Raw genomic sequence first — 20,211 nt, 5'->3', positions numbered from 1 at the left:
GCTGTAGCATCATTGGAAACTATGCTTACTCTGAGCTGATTACAATTAATTGATTTTCTCTTGTTCCAGATACTGCATGTCCCATCGTAAACCTTTTTTATTGATCTGGGTGGATTTCTTCAATTTCTTCTTTTGGTACATAAAAAAGCTTTACACCTGGAATACTATCATCACAGATTTTGAATAAATCATATGAAGTCAATATTTGGCTGTCCAAGGTCCTTTGCACACTAGCACAGGCTGCAAGTCCTTTTGCTGTTCCCCCAATGCACAAGGCAATTTACCATGGCTTGTTCCAAAAAAATTCTATTTGGCAGCGATGCCAAAATCCTTTTCATGCAGGCATAAATTGATGGAACTTCTGAAATTCTTATATTGAGCAGGTGAATCATCACCAAAGCAGTAAATATTCTTAATGTTTTCAGTCTTTGTCTTTAAATATGCTATCAACTTTATTTGAAAGGCACAGACAGCAATGGTATTATGACAGAACAGACGTTCTTTGCCATCAAAATAGACATCAGATGGATGAAATGTGGCCTGACTATTCTCCCAATGGAATCTTTGCACAGTATCCTGAAAAACAAATGAATAACTCTCAGCAAAACCTATCAGTATAATTAATTCATTTTCTGTAAGATTTCTTTTTAGCTGCTTAAGATATAAACTTTGGTGTTCTGACACAAAGTGGTGGCTTCTTAAACTGATAATTTTCAAAATCAATGCCTCCATGATATCTCTGGCAAGTCTTCAATGTGTCTCTGACAGCATGGACCCATTGCTTGTATTCCATTGTTTCGTCAGGGTCATAGTCTTTAAAAGAGTTTTCAACAAAAGCCTCTAGTCGCATTTTTCCTGGACAATCCTCACAATGTTTGAGCATACAATTTTTTGATTCCAAATTGCACACAGTTTTTTCATCAAATCTTTGTAGTCATCTTGAATGGATGTTGCTGAAGCCAACATTAATTTGACATTTTGATGAATTGCACATACACTTACTGAATGTGATTCAGAAGCATCAGCTGTACTACACCATTTTAGCCTTAGCCCACAAACTTTTGATAAGCTTGGTTCATTTCCATATTGCTTACAATAAGCAATGAACAGTTCTTTAAGGTTATAAAGCAGCAGGCATTTCTCCTTGTGAATCTTTCGCCATTTATTCTTACTGCAACACAATCCTTTTTGCCTGGACATGAGCAAGAAAACTCATCATCTTCAAAGAAAGTGAGGACATTTTGTTTTATTTCATCAATAAGCTTTTCCCCCTTTACGGTTTGCAGGTTTTGCTGAAATCCCATCTTCCATCTTTAGTTTCTTAGCATTCTTCAGCACCTTAGTTGAAACAGCAAAGTCTTTAGCCATTTTTTCAGTAGTGCAGCTATTTGGGGCCAGGGTCAAAGTTTGAACTTTACTGCTATTGCTTGAAATCTGAAGTTTAATCTTAATTTGTTCAATTAAGATTTTTACATTTGTGGCACTCTTCCATTTGTATCTGAGCAGTAACTACTTGGCTCACACCAGTAACTGTGGCAATTACCTTAGTAATACTGCCTTGTTCACTTGCACTTTATGTATCCCACTGAATCCCTTTTGCTGATCCTGAAGATTTAGTAGTGATTCTCCTAGTGATGATAATGAAGTGTTAGCAGCAAAGCAAGCATCAACAACACCCATGGCTTCAGTGGATGGTGATTCTTGCTTATCCTGGCGGGATGATTCTTTTTGGGCATTTCATGTCAACATTTGGTACAAATTTTCAGACCAGGTTTAAAAACTTTATTAGTCAGTAACTTCAGCCTATGAACCATTGCAGTGTTTACTGGTCTCAACCTTCTTGGTTATTTTTTCTTTACCAAATGGGTTGCAGAAATTCAGCAGGAATTGAAATTTTGTCGTCAACAAGGCATTCTGGTATGAACAAATTTGGGCATCTTCAGTAAGATCAAGCCCAGACCTACACTGAAGAAGCTCCTTGTCAGTTGGTGACATTTCCTTACCTGATCGTAGTTCCCTTTTGCAATGATAGAATGGTGATGACTTCAGACAATATTCAGTTTTGTTTTTCTATAAAATATACAAATTAGGCTATCAAAACATATTGTTTTAGTGCTTACCTTAAGCTACAACAATAATTACTGTTTGTTCAAGCACTCAGTACTCAACACTAAGATTGTACAGTGTCAACATCAAAGATTACACCGCACAAAAGACAAACTGTGAAAATTGCATTAATTTTTTTATTTATCAGTAATCCATTTTCCCTACTCTTGATAGGTATTCTTACTCATCAATATGCAAGATCCAGAAATTAAACAATATAGCTTTGAAAGCTTAAAGGATGCTCTGTCCAGCTGTGGCAAGAAAAAGAGGATTGAAGAAGACACAGTTGAGATATTGCCCCCCAAAAATACCCTAAAATTTGCAGGTAGAAAGTTTTGCCCAACTTTGCAGTTGCATATCTTTTCACCTGAGCACCCAGTACTAATTAAATTTGATTGATATACAGACATCATAGGTAGGAATAGCCATCTGAAGTTTTGGCGTGATTGGCTCACACAAAAAGTACCAGTGGTTGGTCAAACCATAGTTCTCAGAATAGTGCAACGAATTTTTTAGCCACTTTAGAGGTATGTATCTTTATTTAGTTATGGCTAAATCCCTAATTTTTGTCATGGTGTGATTCAGCATAAAAAGAGGTCTATGTATATTGAAGCAAATGACCAAATGTTTGCTAGAACTTTTAAAAAAGCCTAGCAAAGTTGGCACATTTGCAACTTCGTACATGATGCGGAGGTGAGTAGCCTCTCTTTAAAATCCCTTAAGAATTCAACCACTGAAGGTACTGAACTGAAATTTGGTATATAACTATCAAAGACCATGTAGAACCTTCACACCAAATTTCATTAGATTTGGAGATGGTCAAGTGGGGACACTTTTTAATAATGGTCCCTTTGACGTGGAATGGCCCTACTCCATGGTTTGGTAATTATGTATTTGTTTTTAGTTTTGTTGCTGGATCCCCTCTTGCCACAACAGTCATCAGATAATGCAAAGGAAAAAAATGTTCTGTGTGCCATCTGTCTGGGAGTGGTGTAAACTGTGTTGTGTGTGTCATCATATTGCAACTGTTTGGAGTGTAGGAACCAGACTGGCATTTGCCTAAACCTGACCAACAATCATGTGTAATTGATCTGTGTCTGCCATACCTCCTTGTCTTCTAAGGTAACAAACTGTATATTATGATATGCAAGCAGGTCAGACAAACTTATAGTTCTTTATAGTTAAAAACTACAGCTATAAAACTAGTTTATTTCCCCATTATGTGACATGTTTTTATTTTAGTATACCAATAAATCACATGAAATTCTTACACTTTTGAAAATTTGAGTATTTATTTTATGCAACACTTAGTGATACTGCAAATATTTTGTTCTGTGGATGTCTTCCTAAACTATTCATAAAGATACTAAGGAATAGAGTATCCTGTGACATAGTGCATCTATTTACGTTGCACTGTGTTTGGAAACTGTGAACATAAGATAAGGTACCATATATTTGTGGCTGAGGAAGTGTTAATCACAATAAACTTACTTTACTTCCATTACAGGTGACAGGAAAGGGTTCAGATGAGAAATACTTGATAGCAACATCAGAGCAACCCATTGCTGCTTTCCATCGGGATGAATGGATTGGTGAACAGGAGCTGCCCATACGCTATGCAGGCCTGTCTACTTGCTTTCGGCAGGAGGTTGGAGCTCATGGGAGGGACACACGTGGTATCTTCAGGGTGCACCAGTTTGAGAAGGTGAGCAAATGCTTTGAGAATTAATATGTGAAACCTAATACCACAATTGTTAAAGGTTTGCAATCTGTTATTCCAGCTACGGTTCTCTGACCATTTTTAGTCATCATCTATGAATTATAGAGGTGATCATACAGGGAAAATTGAGGATGATCATAGAACCACATCTGGAGTAGGAGCAGTTTGTTGTCAGAAGTAACAGATCAACAGGGGATCTAATTTTTCAGTGCCTGCATATTGATGCAAAAATACTGGGAGAAATGCAAGAACCTGTTAGTTGCATGTATGATAGTGTTGCAGGGGAGAAGATCTGGATGTGCTTGAGGAAAAGGAATATATCTAAAGGACTGGGTAGGAAAATCCAGATACTGTATGAGGACTGTACTAGAAGTAAAGAAGTTGGAGAGGGATATTCTTTATCGTTTCAGACCAAGAGTAGAGTTCAGCAAGACAGTGCACTGTCCCCGATGCTGTTCATCAGCCGAAGAAACTGCTACACCTGCCTAATATCGTGTAGGTCCTCCACGAGCACACAGAAGTGCCACAAGATGATGTTAAATGGACTCGACTAATGTCTGAAGTAGTGCTGGAGGGAATTGACACCGTGAATCCTCCAGGGTTGTCCATAAATCCCTAAGAGCACAAGGGGGGGGGGGGGGGGAGATCTCTTCTGAACACCGTGTTGCAAGGCATCCAAGATATTCTTAATAATGTTCATGCCTGAGGAGTCTGGTGGCCAGCAGAAGTGTTCAAACTCAGAAGAGTTTTTCTGGAGCCAATCTGTAGCAATTCTGGATGTGTGAGGTGTTGCATTGTCCTGCTGGAACTGGCCAAGTACTTCAGAATGCATAGTGGGCATGAATGGATGCAGGTGATAGAGAGGAGGCTTACATACGTGTCACCTGTCAGTCATTTCAAGATGTATCAGGGTTCCCATGTCACTCCCAACTGCAAATGCCCCACACCATTACAGAGCCTCCACCACCTTGAACAGTACCCTGCTGGCATGCAGAGTCCATGGAGTTATGAGGTTGTCTCCATACCTGTACATGTTTATCTGCACGATACAATTTGAAACAAGACTCGGCCGACCAGGCAATATGTTTCCATCATCAACAGTGCAATGTCAGTGTTGAGGGTCCAGGTGAGGTGTAAAACATTGTGTCATGCAGTTGTCAAGGGTACACGAGGGGACCTTCAGCTCCGAAAGCCCATATTGATGATGTTTCATTGAATGAATGGTTTGTATGCTGACAATTGTGGAGAAATTCGTCAGTTTCAGGGAGGCACATCACTGAATTGATTAAACCACCTATTTTTAAATCCTTGAAGAGTTTGACTTGGCTAACAATATGAAAGTTATTATCAGCAAACCCCGACCAACACCACCTGCAAAGTGAAGTTCAGAGAAGGGAAATCTGATGCCTTTGAAATCAGTATAGGGATGAGACAACGAATGAACTATCACCTCTTTCTTTAGCTCTGTTTCAGAAAAGGTCATCAAAGAATGGCATAAAGGAATGAGCAATTCAGGGGTAAAAAATGGGGTAAGGCTAGGCTACAGGTATATGAATCTTACCATTAACTGTCTAACCTTTGCACATGGTCTTTTTAGACTCAATAGATATGGCAGCAAAACAGCTTGGCTAACTGTAAATGCAGGCAGTGAAGGCTGGGATCCAAATCTCCTTTGAGAAAGCACAAACACAAAATCAGTGCCAAGAGAACTGGAGGTTGGACTAAGAAAAATGAAACAAACAGAAAAGTTTAAAATATATAGGTGAGTGGATAGAGCCTAACCTGTTGGAGATTTTTTTCATCCATTAACATAATGGGAATGGTCTACCAACCAATTAAAGGCATCGATAATAATGAGACTGACATCTTTAAATGCAAAAATTAGGCACTATTGCGCTGTTACTCGATTGGAGGCCCTATATGCAACACAGACTCTTACAGTGAACAAAAAAGCTCTAGTGGAGGAACATTAGACCAAAGAGAGATTTAAAGAAAAATGGTCCCATCAAAACAACAGTGAATACAGAAGACACGACAACCACAAGGATAGTAACCTACTTTCAAGGTAAGGAAACCAAAGGAGCATCATTCACAGTGAGATCTACAAGAATTGGAAACTTCTCTTAGGAGTGTCATCAAACTTAAGAAAAAAATTACCGAGACACATAGGTTTTGAGGGGAAACAGAAACGGAAGACAAGGAAGACGTGGACCCAAAAGAGAAAAGAACACGGAAATGAATGCAGGAGCTTGGGCACCAAAGATGGCATTGTAATCAAAGGAATAGGAATGGGTACACAACTGTAATTTACAACATGCTACTCAATGTCCCTTCAATATCCAATGGCACATGGCACCTCACCTCCATGCTGTGAGGGTAGAACGGGCCAGTATTTCATATCTCTAGTTGGAACCCTATCCGAAACGTATTCCTCGAAACAGGGGACTACTTGACATGCCACCATGGCCATATAGCAGACTACAGTGTATCATAACAGGCAGTCTACTGTAACCAGAGCTCCCGTATCATACAGTCATAGAACAGATAGCAGCTCTAAACATTACAATACTTGTGCAGTTTTTATTGCCTGCACACCCACCTATCATTTGGAGAACAGACATGTAAGTGGACGATGCATGTTGCAACCACAGAAGAAAGAATTGAAATGATCCTGATTTACGGAGAATGTACGAGAAATGTTGAGGCTGATGTTGGCTTGTATGCTGAGCGTTTTCCGGGGAAAACTCACTCTCGTTCTTTCTTTTACAAGGTCTTTACAATGCCTTTGTGTCTGATGGCAGCTTACAGACTGTCAAAAGGAAATGAAGCAAACATGTTACAGGAGAAGATAATGAAATAACTGTACTAGTGGCAGTGCACCACAATCAACATATAAGCGCTCGCCTTACACCACAATTCCGGTGTGTCCAGAGGTACTATTGTCACAATACTGCATTGTCATAAGTATCATCCATACCACGTGTCACTGCATCAAGAACTTCATGGCGCCGATTTACACAACCAGGTAGTATTTTGTGAATGGGCACATCAACAAATGCAAATGACCCCCACGTTCTTTGCCGAGATACAATTTCCCGATGAGTCTTCATTCACAAACCATGGTAGCAGTAACCAGCATAACATGCATTACTGAAGTATAGACAATCCCCAATGGTTAAGGCAAGTTGACTATCAATGTCTGTGGTTGGTTAACATATGGTGTGGCTTCATGGGGAACAAACCCATTGATCGATATTTTATCAACGGCATGTTGAATTGACTCAAATATCAAACATTTTTGGTACAGAAACTACCAGTACTGCTGTAGGATGTTACCCTAAATGTTTGACAACATACATCATGTTTCCCAGCACATCATGCAATTGAAGTGCGGGAGGTATTAGAGCATGTTTACATTGGTCTGTGGATCAGCAGAGGTGTCACTGTTCATTGACCTACTACGTCTCCAGATTTGACGTTGCCGGATTTCTTTCTGTGGGAATATTTAAAAGACAAGGTTTGCTAACAAGTGGCAGCAGGCCGTGAAGACATGGTAGACCGCATAAGAAACACTTGTGCTGACATTCCTGCAGATATGCTTGCGTCCTGTGTACGGTCATTTGAAAAGCAGATCCCAAAGTGTATTGAAGTTGGCAGTACTAAGTTTGAACACTTACTCTGATTGTAAAAGCAGAGTAGTGTTTGCTCCGAGCCACAGCCATAGTGGCACGTCGAGTAATTCTCTGTTCAGTATATTGGACAAATACAACATTGTGAATGGGGTTTCCAATTCAAAGTTGTGAAATACTGGCCTGTCCTCCCTCGCAGCATGGAGGTGGAGTCTCCACAAGCCTTTGGATATTCAAGAGCCTTTGAGTAGTGTGTTGTAAATTATGATTGTGTACCCATTTCTATTCCTCCAATTACAGAATGATCTGTGGTGAAATGAAGAAAGTGCTTCAGACAAAATAGATGTAGATTTTGCCATAGAATCGTAATTTGCAATCAAAAATGGGGTTTGTATTGAAGATTTCAGAGTTGCCACCCACGCACAGGGTATTGTGGTATCATTGGATGTCCTGCAAGAAAGAACTTAATTTAAGGAAACTAATCCAAAAAAATCTGAAGTGTTCAAACTGTAAAGCAATGTGTGAATTGCAGTTGTATGACATGACATAGTAAAGTTAAAGTAATTTGCTATGTTCGACTTCAAAATAAAGATTCCTCTTTTATCAGAACAAGGATACTTTAACAATGTAGGAACAGACAGATTGCTACTTACCATAAAGAAGACGTTTCAAGTTGCTGACAGACACAATTAAGACACATAAAGCTGTTGGACACAGTCTTCGTCAGTTACCAGTAAAACACACACACACACACACACACACACACACACACACACACACACACACACAGTCACACACCATTCGCACACACAAAAGCACAATTCACATGCAACTGCTGACTCCAGCACCTTGGCCCGAGGTGCTGGCGTTGGTTTGTTGTGTGTGGGTTACCGACGAAGGTTGTGATCAAAAGCTTTGTGTTAGAATCTTTTCACTGTGCTCATCTGCAATTTGACATGTCTTTATTACAGTAAGTAGCAATCTATCTTTTCCTACATTGTTGATAATGCTACCTGGAGTTTCCATCGTTTGAGGATATTTTGATTAACTCTAGAATCAAAAGACGGTGACTAGCTTTTAAAGTGTCAGGTTTAAATCTGATAAAATGCATAGCACTCATGTTATGTGCTTGTTGAGGCTGCTGGTTCCAGAAAAGTGATGGAACTGCAAAGACGTACCATCATATTGCGTCTGTGATGGGTGACTGCTCGTTAATGCTGCATAATACGTGTGTCTTGTGCGGGACAGCCGAAGATGGTTGTTGACAACAAATATATATGCCCTTTTGCTAGATTTTAAGTTAATTATTTGAAAATATCATTTTTAGAAGATCATTGCTGTAAAGATGATACTTAGTCCTCTTTCAATATATTTGAGTCTTTTGTAGGCATAGAAATGTCAGAATGGGATTTTTAGGTTTGAATGTTAGGTGAAACATTGTATATCTGGATACAGTGTACCTATCCACTTCAAGTTTATTGTTATGAAATGTGCACATTTATTCAATCTTTCGTTGCAAACAAAACTTGTGAATGGCCCTCGAAAATTAACCCTGTTCAGAAAAACACGTCTCAGTTCTCCTCTTCCACGTCATCCAAAATAGTTCCCAGCTCATATTAAGTCTTGACTTCATATTCCCTCTCATCCATATTAAAGTTCCCAAAATTAGAGCATACCATTTGACTGACACATTCACACACCTGCATGGCTACCCACAGTCTCTTGTTTTAACAAGTTTATCTTCTGCTGTAGCAAAATCGTACAGATTATGTAAAGTACACAGATCTTTTTGCGACATGCATTACATACAATCACAACAGAAATTTATACAAATACACACATTATATGTAATAATTTTTTTACTCTTTTGTCACCAATTTTATATTAGCATAGCAAATATTCCATACAATAAAATAAGAAACTTAAAAAGGAATGAGATGTATAATGCAGATAGCACATTAATTAAATACAAGTGTGCATAAATAATCCTCTGTTATAACCCCTTTGTGATGAAGTAGTACACTGTATGTCACTCATAAAGAAAGTATTAAAATGATTTTTTTCTAACTGTACAATTTTTTTAAGCATTTATTTAGAACTAAGTTAAACAGTAGATTAGATTATAAGGCAACAAAATGGGTGTTACCTTACGTGTGTAGTGGTCCAGTAACAGTGGTCAGTAAGTGTGACATGTGGTCATTGTGTGTCTGTCACTAAGCACTGAAAATAAACATATTGAGGTTCACAGTGACTTGTATCTTTTAACGAACTGCAGCGTATTCCTTTCAAATAGAAGTGTGCTGATTTTATACACATGTATGTTTGTATTAGCAGCTTAATTGAAACCGAAGTGTGTGGTTTTTTTTTTTTTTTTTTTTTTTTTTTGAATAATGCAGTTACCAGTTATTGTTAGTGATTATCTGAAATTAAATTAATGTTTCACTGTATTATAGGAGCTTATTTTTACAGGTAGAGCAATTTTGCCTCACTTCTCCTTACGACAACAAATCATGGGAAATGATGGAAGAAATGTTAGGAAATGCTGAGGAGTTCTGCAAAAAACTCGAAATTCCATATAGAGTAGTAAATATCGTGTCTGGTGCTTTGAACCATGCAGCTGCCAAGAAATGGGATATTGAAGCTTGGTTCCCTGGTTCTGGTGAGATATTTCTCAATATATCAAAATGAGCAGCAACCTGATAATGAATATGTTCTTATTTACTATTACCATAGATTAATAAATCACTTATTTAGATCAATAGTTAATATGAATTGTGTTTTCAACTCATTTTGAAAGTTGCTTACCATCAACAATTAGAAATAAATTATTTTCATATCCTCACATGTTCATTGTCAGTATTATATTAAAAAATGCAATTGTTGTGGAAATATATGTAATAAATTTCCTCATCTTGTCCCAGGTGCCTTCCGTGAACTTGTCTCATGCAGCAATTGCCTTGATTATCAGGCAAGAAGGTTGCTTGTTCGATATGGTAAAACAAAAAAGATGAACACTGCTGTAAGTTTCCATTTGTGACGCATTAAATAAACTGTTCCTGACTATTTGTAACTGTTTAGTATTAGAGTACTGCCGACCAAACAAGAGCTAAACTGTTTTCTGCAACCATAAATTTTACAACAATTTTAAGGTTATTTATCCATTGCGCCTTGTCTCTGTGCTTGCTGGAGTGCTCAGATCTCATTGTTTCTCATTCCTTCAATTACACGTCTCAAATTTTTTCAGTATCTTGTTTCTGATAAGTTTTGTACATAGAGCTGTTGGCATTCATTGTAGCGCCTCTCAGCAGCTACGGCAATTTCGCCTTCAGTAAGTTCTTGCCATTCTTTTATGGTGGTTTTCATCGTTGTAATCTAGTGCTCATGTTCGACTTACTTAAAAAAATTTAAAATGAACACAAATGTATGGATGCTACATAATCATTTTCTGCTGTTTTCAAACAAACTTTCACGGTATTTGGAAGTATACTCTCTTAGTGGTTTCTTTGTTTTCTGTCTTTGTTAGAGCAGGGAATTGAATCTCATTGTTATTGGATAGTTTGCCAATCTTTTCATATTTTATGGCATTATCAGTAAATGTCATTTCACACAATTGAATGCCAGCATTTCTTTGTATGAATCTTCCTAGTATCATATAAGTGAAAATATTGATCAACGAAGATAACTGATGCCCTTTGCTATTATTTTGTACTTGAAACTACTCTTTAATCCTTTATTTGGCACAGTTTTATTATATTTCATTCGTATGAATGCAGTGCTCTGGTACTGACTTACTGTTAGTCATGTAAATCAAAGTGAACATCTATTTGGTATTTGAAATTTTACTAACCCTTTCACTGCTTCAGATGTGCTCTCTGCATTCCATGCTGAGGGCAGAGGAAGTTGGTACACCTGGAAAGATAACATTGATTTTGATCCTGTGATGCATATGCCTCCTGAGGGACAGTAGAGATACTGATGATGATTTCAGTGCCGTCCACCAACAGATAGTGTTGTGGCATAACAACTAGAGCACCATCTATGTCTACCCTTTAACAGGGAATGCTCACAGCCAGAAGCCTTAGTGTGGTGCAAGTGTGTGAAGCAAGCAGGCAATCATGCCACACAGACGTATTCATGCTTTGTACAGTCAACTGAGTAAGTTTAAAAGGGTCAAGTAGTGACCTTTCAAGTGACGGGATGATCCTTTCAGAGAATTGCCACATAAGACGAACATGCTGCGTCAGATGTGCAATGATGCTGGTATCGATGGTCACGTGGGCATTCTCACACCTGTAGACAAGGTTCTTAATGTCCATGCAACATTAACGCCCACCAGGATTGTCATATTGTAAGGGTATCACAACTACCACAGCACAGATAAGAGGGCTTGTGAGTCCAGATGAGTCAACGCGAACTGTTGGGGATAGGTTATTAGTAGGGGGGCTATAGGCACGCACACCTCTAGCCCATCTTCCACTCACACCATGCCACAGCATTGACATGCACAACTCGACTGGTGCCATCAGAGGATCACTTGGAAGATGGAATGGCGCACCATGGTCTTCAGCGGTGAAAGCACTCTCTCCATGCTCCCAAGTGATGGTCGTTTGCGTGTACGACGTAGACCTGGTGAATGCTGTCTTGTAGAGTGCATTTGTCCAAGACACACTGGTGCAACCCCAGACCTTATGGTCTGGAGTATGATAAGCTACATCTTTCATTTCTTTTCCTGCTCTTCATCAGTGGTCTTCTTCTGATATTTCCCAGAAATCACGTCTTTCACTTGATGGGCGCTGTAGCCGTTATTCCTGAAAACCTTGTGTAGGTGGTTCAGTTCATGGAGCAGGTTATCGTCGTCTGATATTACTCTTGCACGATGCACCAATGTTTGTAATACTGTGCGCTTCTGTGCTGGATGATGATGGCTGGTGACGTGCAGGTACAGGGCTGTGTGGGTGCGTTTTCTGTAGATGCTGTGGCCAAGGCACCCTTACGGTGGACAAGGACGTCGAGGAAGTTCAATGCATTATCTTTTTCCACCTCTGTGGTGAACTGGATATTACTGTTGATGCCATTGAGGTGTTCCAAAAACTCGTCTAGTTTCTCGCGTCCGTGTGGCCAAATGACAAACGTGTCGTCAACGCATCGAAAGAAACACTTCGGTTTCAATGGTGCAGTATCTATGGCAATATCCGCAAAATTCTCCATGAAGAGGTTTGCAACAGCTGGAGCCAACGGGCTACCCATTGTTCGCTGTCTGTCTGATCGTAATACTGGCCATTGTACATGAAATAGGAGGATGTAAGAGTGCGCCTAAATAGCTCGACCACGTACTTTGTGCCAAAACAGTCTCATTTATTTTATGTGTGTTGCAATTTCTGCAATATTAGACAGGCCTATTTCATTTCATCTAGCAGACCGTGACAAAATAGACGTGATCAGATCAAGAAATCATATCAGTCTTGGCTACTATTTGTATTAACAGCTTTTTCACTATTATACAATGATATTTCGGTTCTTCATGTAGCAAAATGTTTGACAAACTTTGATGAGCTAATAGATTCTTTCGCAGAAAGGAAAACAAGCCATGTAAAGCTACAGCAAGAGTAGAGAGAGAAAAATGCTAGGATGTAAGAATTGAAGAAATGTGTACTGTCTTACTTGTCTCTTTATTGTTTTATGTATCCTATATTTAATGTTATGTCACACAAAATAACAAGTTATTAGCTAATAAAGAGTGCAAATTTTCTGAAGATTCCTCGTTCTCCTGGTAACAAATAATCCCATCCAGTATTAACTGCAAGTTTTTCTTTAAGAGGGGGCGGGATGTCAGACTGACCGAGTGGTGGCAGGAGAGGCACCACAGGACATTTTAATTTCCACTGTTGTGAACACAGTTTGATGGCATCGATTACAAAATATTCACGTTTGAATTCCACGGAGCGAAAAACAATGATGTGCGATAGAAGAATGCTGTGTGAAGAGGCGTGGCGCTGCAATTGGGCACACTTAAGACCAAATAACATGTCTTACATTTCCTCGAACATATGTTTTATGTTTAAGACTGTTCAGAAAGGTGTACACTACAAAATTAACATTTTTTGAAAAAAGTTTGGCATCCATCTCAAACGCTTGGGAGGGGGGGGGGGGGGGGGGGTGGAAGTATTGTAGATGTTGGGCAGCTGTGCAGAGCAGTCTGAGTTGTAGTGGGGAGGTGTCCACATGTCCCTTGTTTACGTTTAGTGATTTTGGTGTTTCCTCTTTGTTCGCTGCTCTCACGTCAACTGAAAACAAAACGGATTTCTGTGACTGCGAGCTATCAAGTGAATTAAAATATATTCACTGAGGGCTAAAATGTTATTAGTTTCAGATCTCATTTTATTACCACCTTTCTGATTGTCAAGTATTAATCACCTTGCAGAACAATGAAGTTATTTTTGACGGCTTGCTATAGAAATTTGGCTTTTATTAATCTTTTCCGCTGAGGCAGTCAATTAATTTGAAACAAAGTGTTTAATTCCACGCTATTGGCTAGTTTTAGCTGTTCGCTGCATTTCAAGTGCACGTTTTCGTCTTCTAGCACATATGGCATTATGCCATTATAAAGAACCAAACATGAGATAATACAGTACTGGTACTCCAAGAAAATTTACATTCCAAAAACCACACTGAGGTTGATTCCTACTTTATTGGTAATCTGGACATGCGAAGGTGCACTATAAGCCAAATTATGCATTTTAGTATGGTTCACGAAATTCTGATGCTCTTGGAGTATCCTCTGATGTCTTGTTTCTTTTATGACATAATGTAAGAAAACATGTGAGAAACATGAACACACCCAATCTGAAACTCTTGCAACTAGTGTCGCCAAAGTTGAAACACGCCGAGAGTGTTTAGTTTCACCGAGTTGGGCAAATGCGCAGTGACTGGTAGTGCAGTTGCCTGCAACCTAGTAGCGTCGTGTAAACTAGGCTTTACTTTCAAAGTAAATTTCCTTTTGTGCAAGATGAACCATGTGCGAGAATGTACGATGAATTTCTTAAATCACAGAGTGTTTGACTCTCAATTAAAAATCAACTCTTCGAGGATGAGTCATTTAGAAGAATTTCAAGCCTGGAAGATCAGACATTTAAGTCATTAGTAAACATTTTACTGACACATTTGTTTGATGTATCTTAAAGTGTAACAAGCATAGAAAAGATCAACATTATATTTGAATGCTTAGCTTCTCTTGCAGCTTATTATTCTATAGGTAGTGGAGAGCGGGCTTGGTAATTATGACAATAAATAATCACTTGCACTCCCGACACTTACTATGAATACTTTTATTTTCGCAGCATATACACAATGCGTGTAGCACAGAGCGCGTACTACAGAGAACTGGTCTGGAATAGATATAGTTGTTCTCGCTGCAGTATGGTAGCGATATCATTGGGAGGTGAGCTAGTGGTTCTACATCCCCACAGATCTTCGAGACCAATATTATATGTAAAGATTTTGCTTTTCTCATAGCAACACTATGTACATTAATTTAAAACATTAACTTTTCTATTTGTGTGTTCAAACTACTCAACAGTTATGTTGCTGTTGGCTGACATCATCATATACCCTATGCTCTGAATATCCACTGTCATCGGCTGGTGAGATCACATGACTTGCACTGTGCCTGGCTTACAAACACACATTTGCAATCACGATTTCAGTGCTTCAGCAAGTAATATGTGGTGTTTGGTGGGATTTGCATTTGAAAATATGCAGCGTACATGTTGCTGCACGTCAAAGATCTTTCCAAAATGTGTTTGTTTTCCCCCTGAGTTTCATTTTCTAAAGTGACTAGACATTCTAAGCTGGTGTATAAAACCATAGTCATTCAAAGAACTGATAACTTCTAAAGTTCCTAGGGAAAGTATACTGTCGCTTAACACGGAAAAAGTGTATTTTCACCCGGGGGAAAATGTATATATAACTGGGAAAAATCCAGAATTTTTTTTTACTTATCTACGTATACACCCTGGTTGGTCACCCAGCACATAATTCATCCCAGTGAGGGCTCTGAACATCAGTCTTACATATGTTTATGAAGAGAACAAATAGTAATCACATAGTGCAGTATTCTGGTGAATAGGGTAGCTGCAATAGTATTTTCGAACTAAACCAGATTTATATCACACAATGTTCGTATTTAATTGAAGCAAAGGAAACTTTTCCATGCACAGGTCGTGGGTTTATATTTTGTTTATATTTTCATCCATACGTGCCAGTTATTGTGACTTCAGATTTGAGCTAATATTTGTTGTTAGTCAGAAAGGTTTGTGAACTGCAGTAACTTTAGCAGGCTATTAAACACAGCGTTGATGTAGCAGTGATGATGATGATTATTATTATTATCATCATTATTATTATTATTGATCACATTTTACTAGCTTCCAAAGTGACAGAAGTATTCTTGAACGTTTCTTACACTGGAGATAATAACTTTTACAAATTGCCCACTGTCTCCTCAGTCCACCTTATAAATAATGCTGCAGAATCTTGCACTTTGTGTAGCTTATCACTATCACATATACAGTGCATACTGAAATGATTTCAGCAAAATTTCCAGTCTGTAAATAACAATTACAATGGTCAGTTATTAAATGAACACTAGTCATATTTTTACCATCACTTGTCTGTAGTTTGTTTGAGACTAAGCTTGCAAGTGTTGGTGTAATACTACTTGAAATACCTGTAATGTAGTCAGATTCACTGTCATTGCTATTTCACTTGATCATTTGGCATATTTTTTGCAGATTCCATTTGTACACATGCTTAATGCAACAATGTGTGCTACTACTAGAGTCATTTGTGCCTTGTTGGAAGTCCACCAGACAGATGATGGCATTAAAGTTCCTGCTGCACTGAAGCCTTACATGCCTCCAGGTAATTGTTTTGCAGTTGCTGCTCATTTGAATGTGATGTTGCCTGTGGTATGTGTTATATGTAAAGATTCCGCAGCTGTTATATCTAACCATGCTCAATAAAGTGAAGTGACAAAAGTAATGGTATGGTGATATGCACATGTACAAATGATGGTAGTATCATGTACACAAGGTATATAAGACAGTGCATTTGCGGAGCTGTCATTTGTACTCAGGTGGTGCATGTGAACAGGTTTCCAACGCGATTATGGCCGCATGACAGGACTTAACAGACTTTGAATGTGGAATGTTGGTTGGAGCTAGATGCATAGGATGTACGATTTTAGGGTGGATGGGGATATTGTGTAGGTTCGGTGGGTGGCAGAATAGCTCTGCTGTTCCAGTCCTGATTGGTACTTAGTCATGACGGCATTTTCCTCACCCAGGACTGGATAAACTTAATCACATTCTCCATCAGGGTTTCGACTACCTCTTGGTGTGCCATGAAATGAGGAGTATCTTACCTACTATACCCTTCCCATAGTGGTATTCTGCTGCCCACCGAACCTACATGATATCCTCGTCCATCCCTATACAACCCCTGCTCCCAGCCCTTTGCCTCATGGCTCATATCCCAGTAATAGACCTTGATGCAAGACCTCTCATACATCCTACCACAATCACCACCACCACATATTCCAGTCCAGTTAAAAGCAGCACCTGTCCTATCAAAGGCAGGGCTGCTTGTGAAAACCAGTCTTGTGATCTACAAGCTAAACTGCAATCACTGTGCTATGTTCTACATAGTCACGATAACCAAGAAGCTTTCTCTCTGCATGAATGGTCACTGACAAACTGTGGCCTGGAAACAGCTGGATCACCCAGTTGCTGAGCATGCTGCCCAACACTATGTTCTTCATTTAATGACTGCTTCACAGCCTGTGCCATATGGATCCTTCCTACCAACACCAGCCTTTTGGAACTGTGAAGGTGGAAACTCTTCCTTTAATAAATAAATCTTACGTTCCTGTAACCCTCTTGGCCTCAACCTTCATTAGTCATTGTCCATCACCCACCTATCCCCTTCCCTGTTTCCACTCCAGCAATATACAGCCCTCTATTCCACCAGCACACCCATAGTCTCCTTACTTCTCTCCTTTTTCGCTCCCCCCCCCCCCCCATCCCACACTCCACCCCTCCATCCACATCCCCCTGCCCTCTGTCTAAGCTCCTGGCTGCACCCAGCTGCCCTACCCTCTCTCCACTTTGTTATTGTATGCTCCCACAAGCAGCTCATTACTGTCCCACCCCTACCCTGTTATCCCTCTTCCACCCTGCCCCAGCCTCCCACTTACCCCCACCATCCAGATGGCTTCTCTCATCATGCACAGCTGTTTACAGTCTGGCCTTAGCAGCCAGAGGCAGTGGTCATGTGTGTGAGAGAGCTGCGTTCGCATGAGTGCATGTAATACAACAGATAAACTTGAGGGGCATGTCAGTGAAGAAAGATTTATTGTTACTGTTATGCCACTGAAATTTCTGTCTCTGTTTCATGACTACCTAAAAGTTCTTACATTATATGCACTTAATATTCATGTGTGATCAGTAATGGTAATATTTTGTTTGAAGAAAATGTAGTTTGAAATTCTATGGCATGATGATCTTACGTGTTTGCTTTATAGTTAATAAATGTTTATATTTCATAAACAGTCAGGTGTTATGCATGTATTTGATTATGATTATTCTGCAGAATCATATTTAATTTTCAGTGTAAACTGTTTATCTGTAAGCAGACAATTAATTTGAGGTCCTTTAGGTACATAAATTTGTGTCATAATTTCTTTTAATTCATATCATGAGTTCCAACAATTGTTACTTTTCAGAATATCAAGAACTGATTCCATTTGTGAAAAAGGCGCCAGCAGTTCCAGCGAAGGAATCTTAGCGTGGTTCAGCAGTTTAGGTAAAATGTTTTCGTGATTCGTCTTCAAGCATAGAAATATTTTGTTTTAGAGTTGTTTACTGTTCTCCTGAATCTGTCTTGCACTTTTGTAACGTGTGCTGTTATTGCAACTTAATATTTTCATAAATGAGGGAGAACTGAAAAGTTCCTAGCTTTGTAGAAGAAGAATAGTCAGAATTTTGACTGTACGCATTTATTCAACGTAACCCTAACCCCCCTCAGATTGATGCACTTGTTTGATCATTGCTTCATCTCTTCTGTTCTGTCAATGGTATACTGTCTCTGCCCCAGAAAATGAACAATAAAATCCGGGCAATTTCTGGGTGAGGAACTTCCATGGTCATAGGAACTGTGTGATGTTGTTTGTTTCATGGTTCCTCAGTTCAGGGATCATGAGTGAGGAGCCAGTTTCCATGCTCAGCCACTAATCTAGCTACAAAATCCTTTATAGCATAAAAGTGGCCCATAACAGCTTTGGTTGTCTCAATTTATGCCTCCTTTTGCCTGCTGTTCAAACATTTCAGGACCCACATCACTGCGAGCTTCCTCATGTCTAGGACATTTTTAATAATTGAATCACTTCCTTCCTGGGAAATGTCCAGAACCTCAACTACCTTTTTGGCAGATATACCCTGCTCCCCAAGTCTCAGAATGTGGACAGCATCCTTTGTAGCCAAACCCACGGAATTCAACTAAAGTAGTGAAATGTGCAGGTTATGACAGTGATATAAAATGGACAGTTCTCCCATAATGTTTGTGGCATCATAATGCGAATACCCTCCGTATAATTGTCCGTTGTATATTTGATGATGCTACAGATGTGAAACTTGTTTGACCGCTGACCATTTCACATTCTTCCTTAAATTAAAAATAGTTGTAAGAATAAGAAAAGTGTGATATTTCAGTTACATAATATGACAAGATATTAAACTTTTGTATGATGCCGAATCCCTGTTTCAGTTCCAAGTGGAAGATGTCGAAGCCAGCAACTTTTCAGTCTCCTTGTTAGTGCTGTTGCAGAGCTTACCTTATAGACAAAATAATTTTGTATGAATGCTGTATGAGGTATTTGAACTTTTTCATTTTCAGAATATAAAGTTGGTGTGAACTGGAAAAAAGATTATCAGCTTCTCATCTCAGTGCAACATCGGTGATCTGGAAGACACATCATTCTATTGCATAGCTGATCTAGTACAATTTGCCATCAATAAAGAGACTGTCATATTTTATCGTAAGTCCCACGATTACTGATTTGTATGAGAAAATAAATTGAAATGATTTTTTAAAAAAATCTCTCACCGAAGTATGGATGTTTCCTTTACTGTGGTATTTGAGAATGGGAGCAGACCAGTAGTTCATGTAAAGTAAAATTGGTTGCTTAGATGGGTGAAGTGTGTGACATGTGAGGTGAGCTTGAAAAAAAATCTAGAATTTACGGTGAAGACTTGATCTGGTGTGACTACAGGAAAAAATTTACCCCTAGCATCTATTCAGTTTATGTTAAATCTGTTATGAGATATGAACATGTGACATGCCAGTAATGATGTAGGAAGAAGAAATGATGACAAAATTGATTATGTCCAGTAGAAATTAAATTTGAATAACAAACTTTAAGGATAATGAAGATAGTTAAATGTGGAAAGTGAAGCTGTGAAAGAAATCAAGGTGAAGGCATTAACTTAAACAGAACAGTTCACATGATCTGACTATGAGAAACAAATGTTTGGCAAAAGTGTACAATATTAGATCTTGGAGACCTGAATGAAAAGGGGGAAAAGCTGCTCATAACAAAAGATTTAAGTTGGTGTACTTCATTTAAAGGAAATATGATGGGTGCTCAATAAGTAATTCAACACATTTCTTTTCGGAAAGAATTTTGGTTTTGTTCAGGATTCC

At 38.9% G+C, this 20,211-nt stretch overlaps 1 protein-coding gene across 2 annotated transcripts in view; it reads left to right on the top strand.

Moving 5' to 3' along the window:
- LOC124605787 (serine--tRNA ligase, cytoplasmic) overlaps positions 1–19,618 on the top strand; it is a 58,604-nt gene extending 38,986 nt beyond the window's left edge. For both annotated transcript variants that reach the window (XM_047137681.1, XM_047137688.1), the window contains 6 exons: positions 3,614–3,811; positions 9,925–10,114; positions 10,377–10,474; positions 16,245–16,374; positions 18,236–18,315; positions 19,405–19,618. In XM_047137681.1, the coding sequence (XP_046993637.1) occupies positions 3,614–3,811; positions 9,925–10,114; positions 10,377–10,474; positions 16,245–16,374; positions 18,236–18,297 (678 nt within the window). In that variant the 3' untranslated portion in view covers positions 18,298–18,315; positions 19,405–19,618. The remainder of the gene's footprint in view (positions 1–3,613; positions 3,812–9,924; positions 10,115–10,376; positions 10,475–16,244; positions 16,375–18,235; positions 18,316–19,404) is intronic.
- The last annotated feature ends 593 nt before the right edge of the window (positions 19,619–20,211 follow it).

This window comes from Schistocerca americana, chromosome 1 (genome assembly GCF_021461395.2).
Source record: "Schistocerca americana isolate TAMUIC-IGC-003095 chromosome 1, iqSchAmer2.1, whole genome shotgun sequence".
NCBI lineage: Eukaryota > Metazoa > Arthropoda > Insecta > Orthoptera > Acrididae > Schistocerca > Schistocerca americana.
The sequence above is the reverse complement of the archived record's forward strand: the minus strand, read 5'-3'. Positions and strand labels throughout refer to the sequence as shown.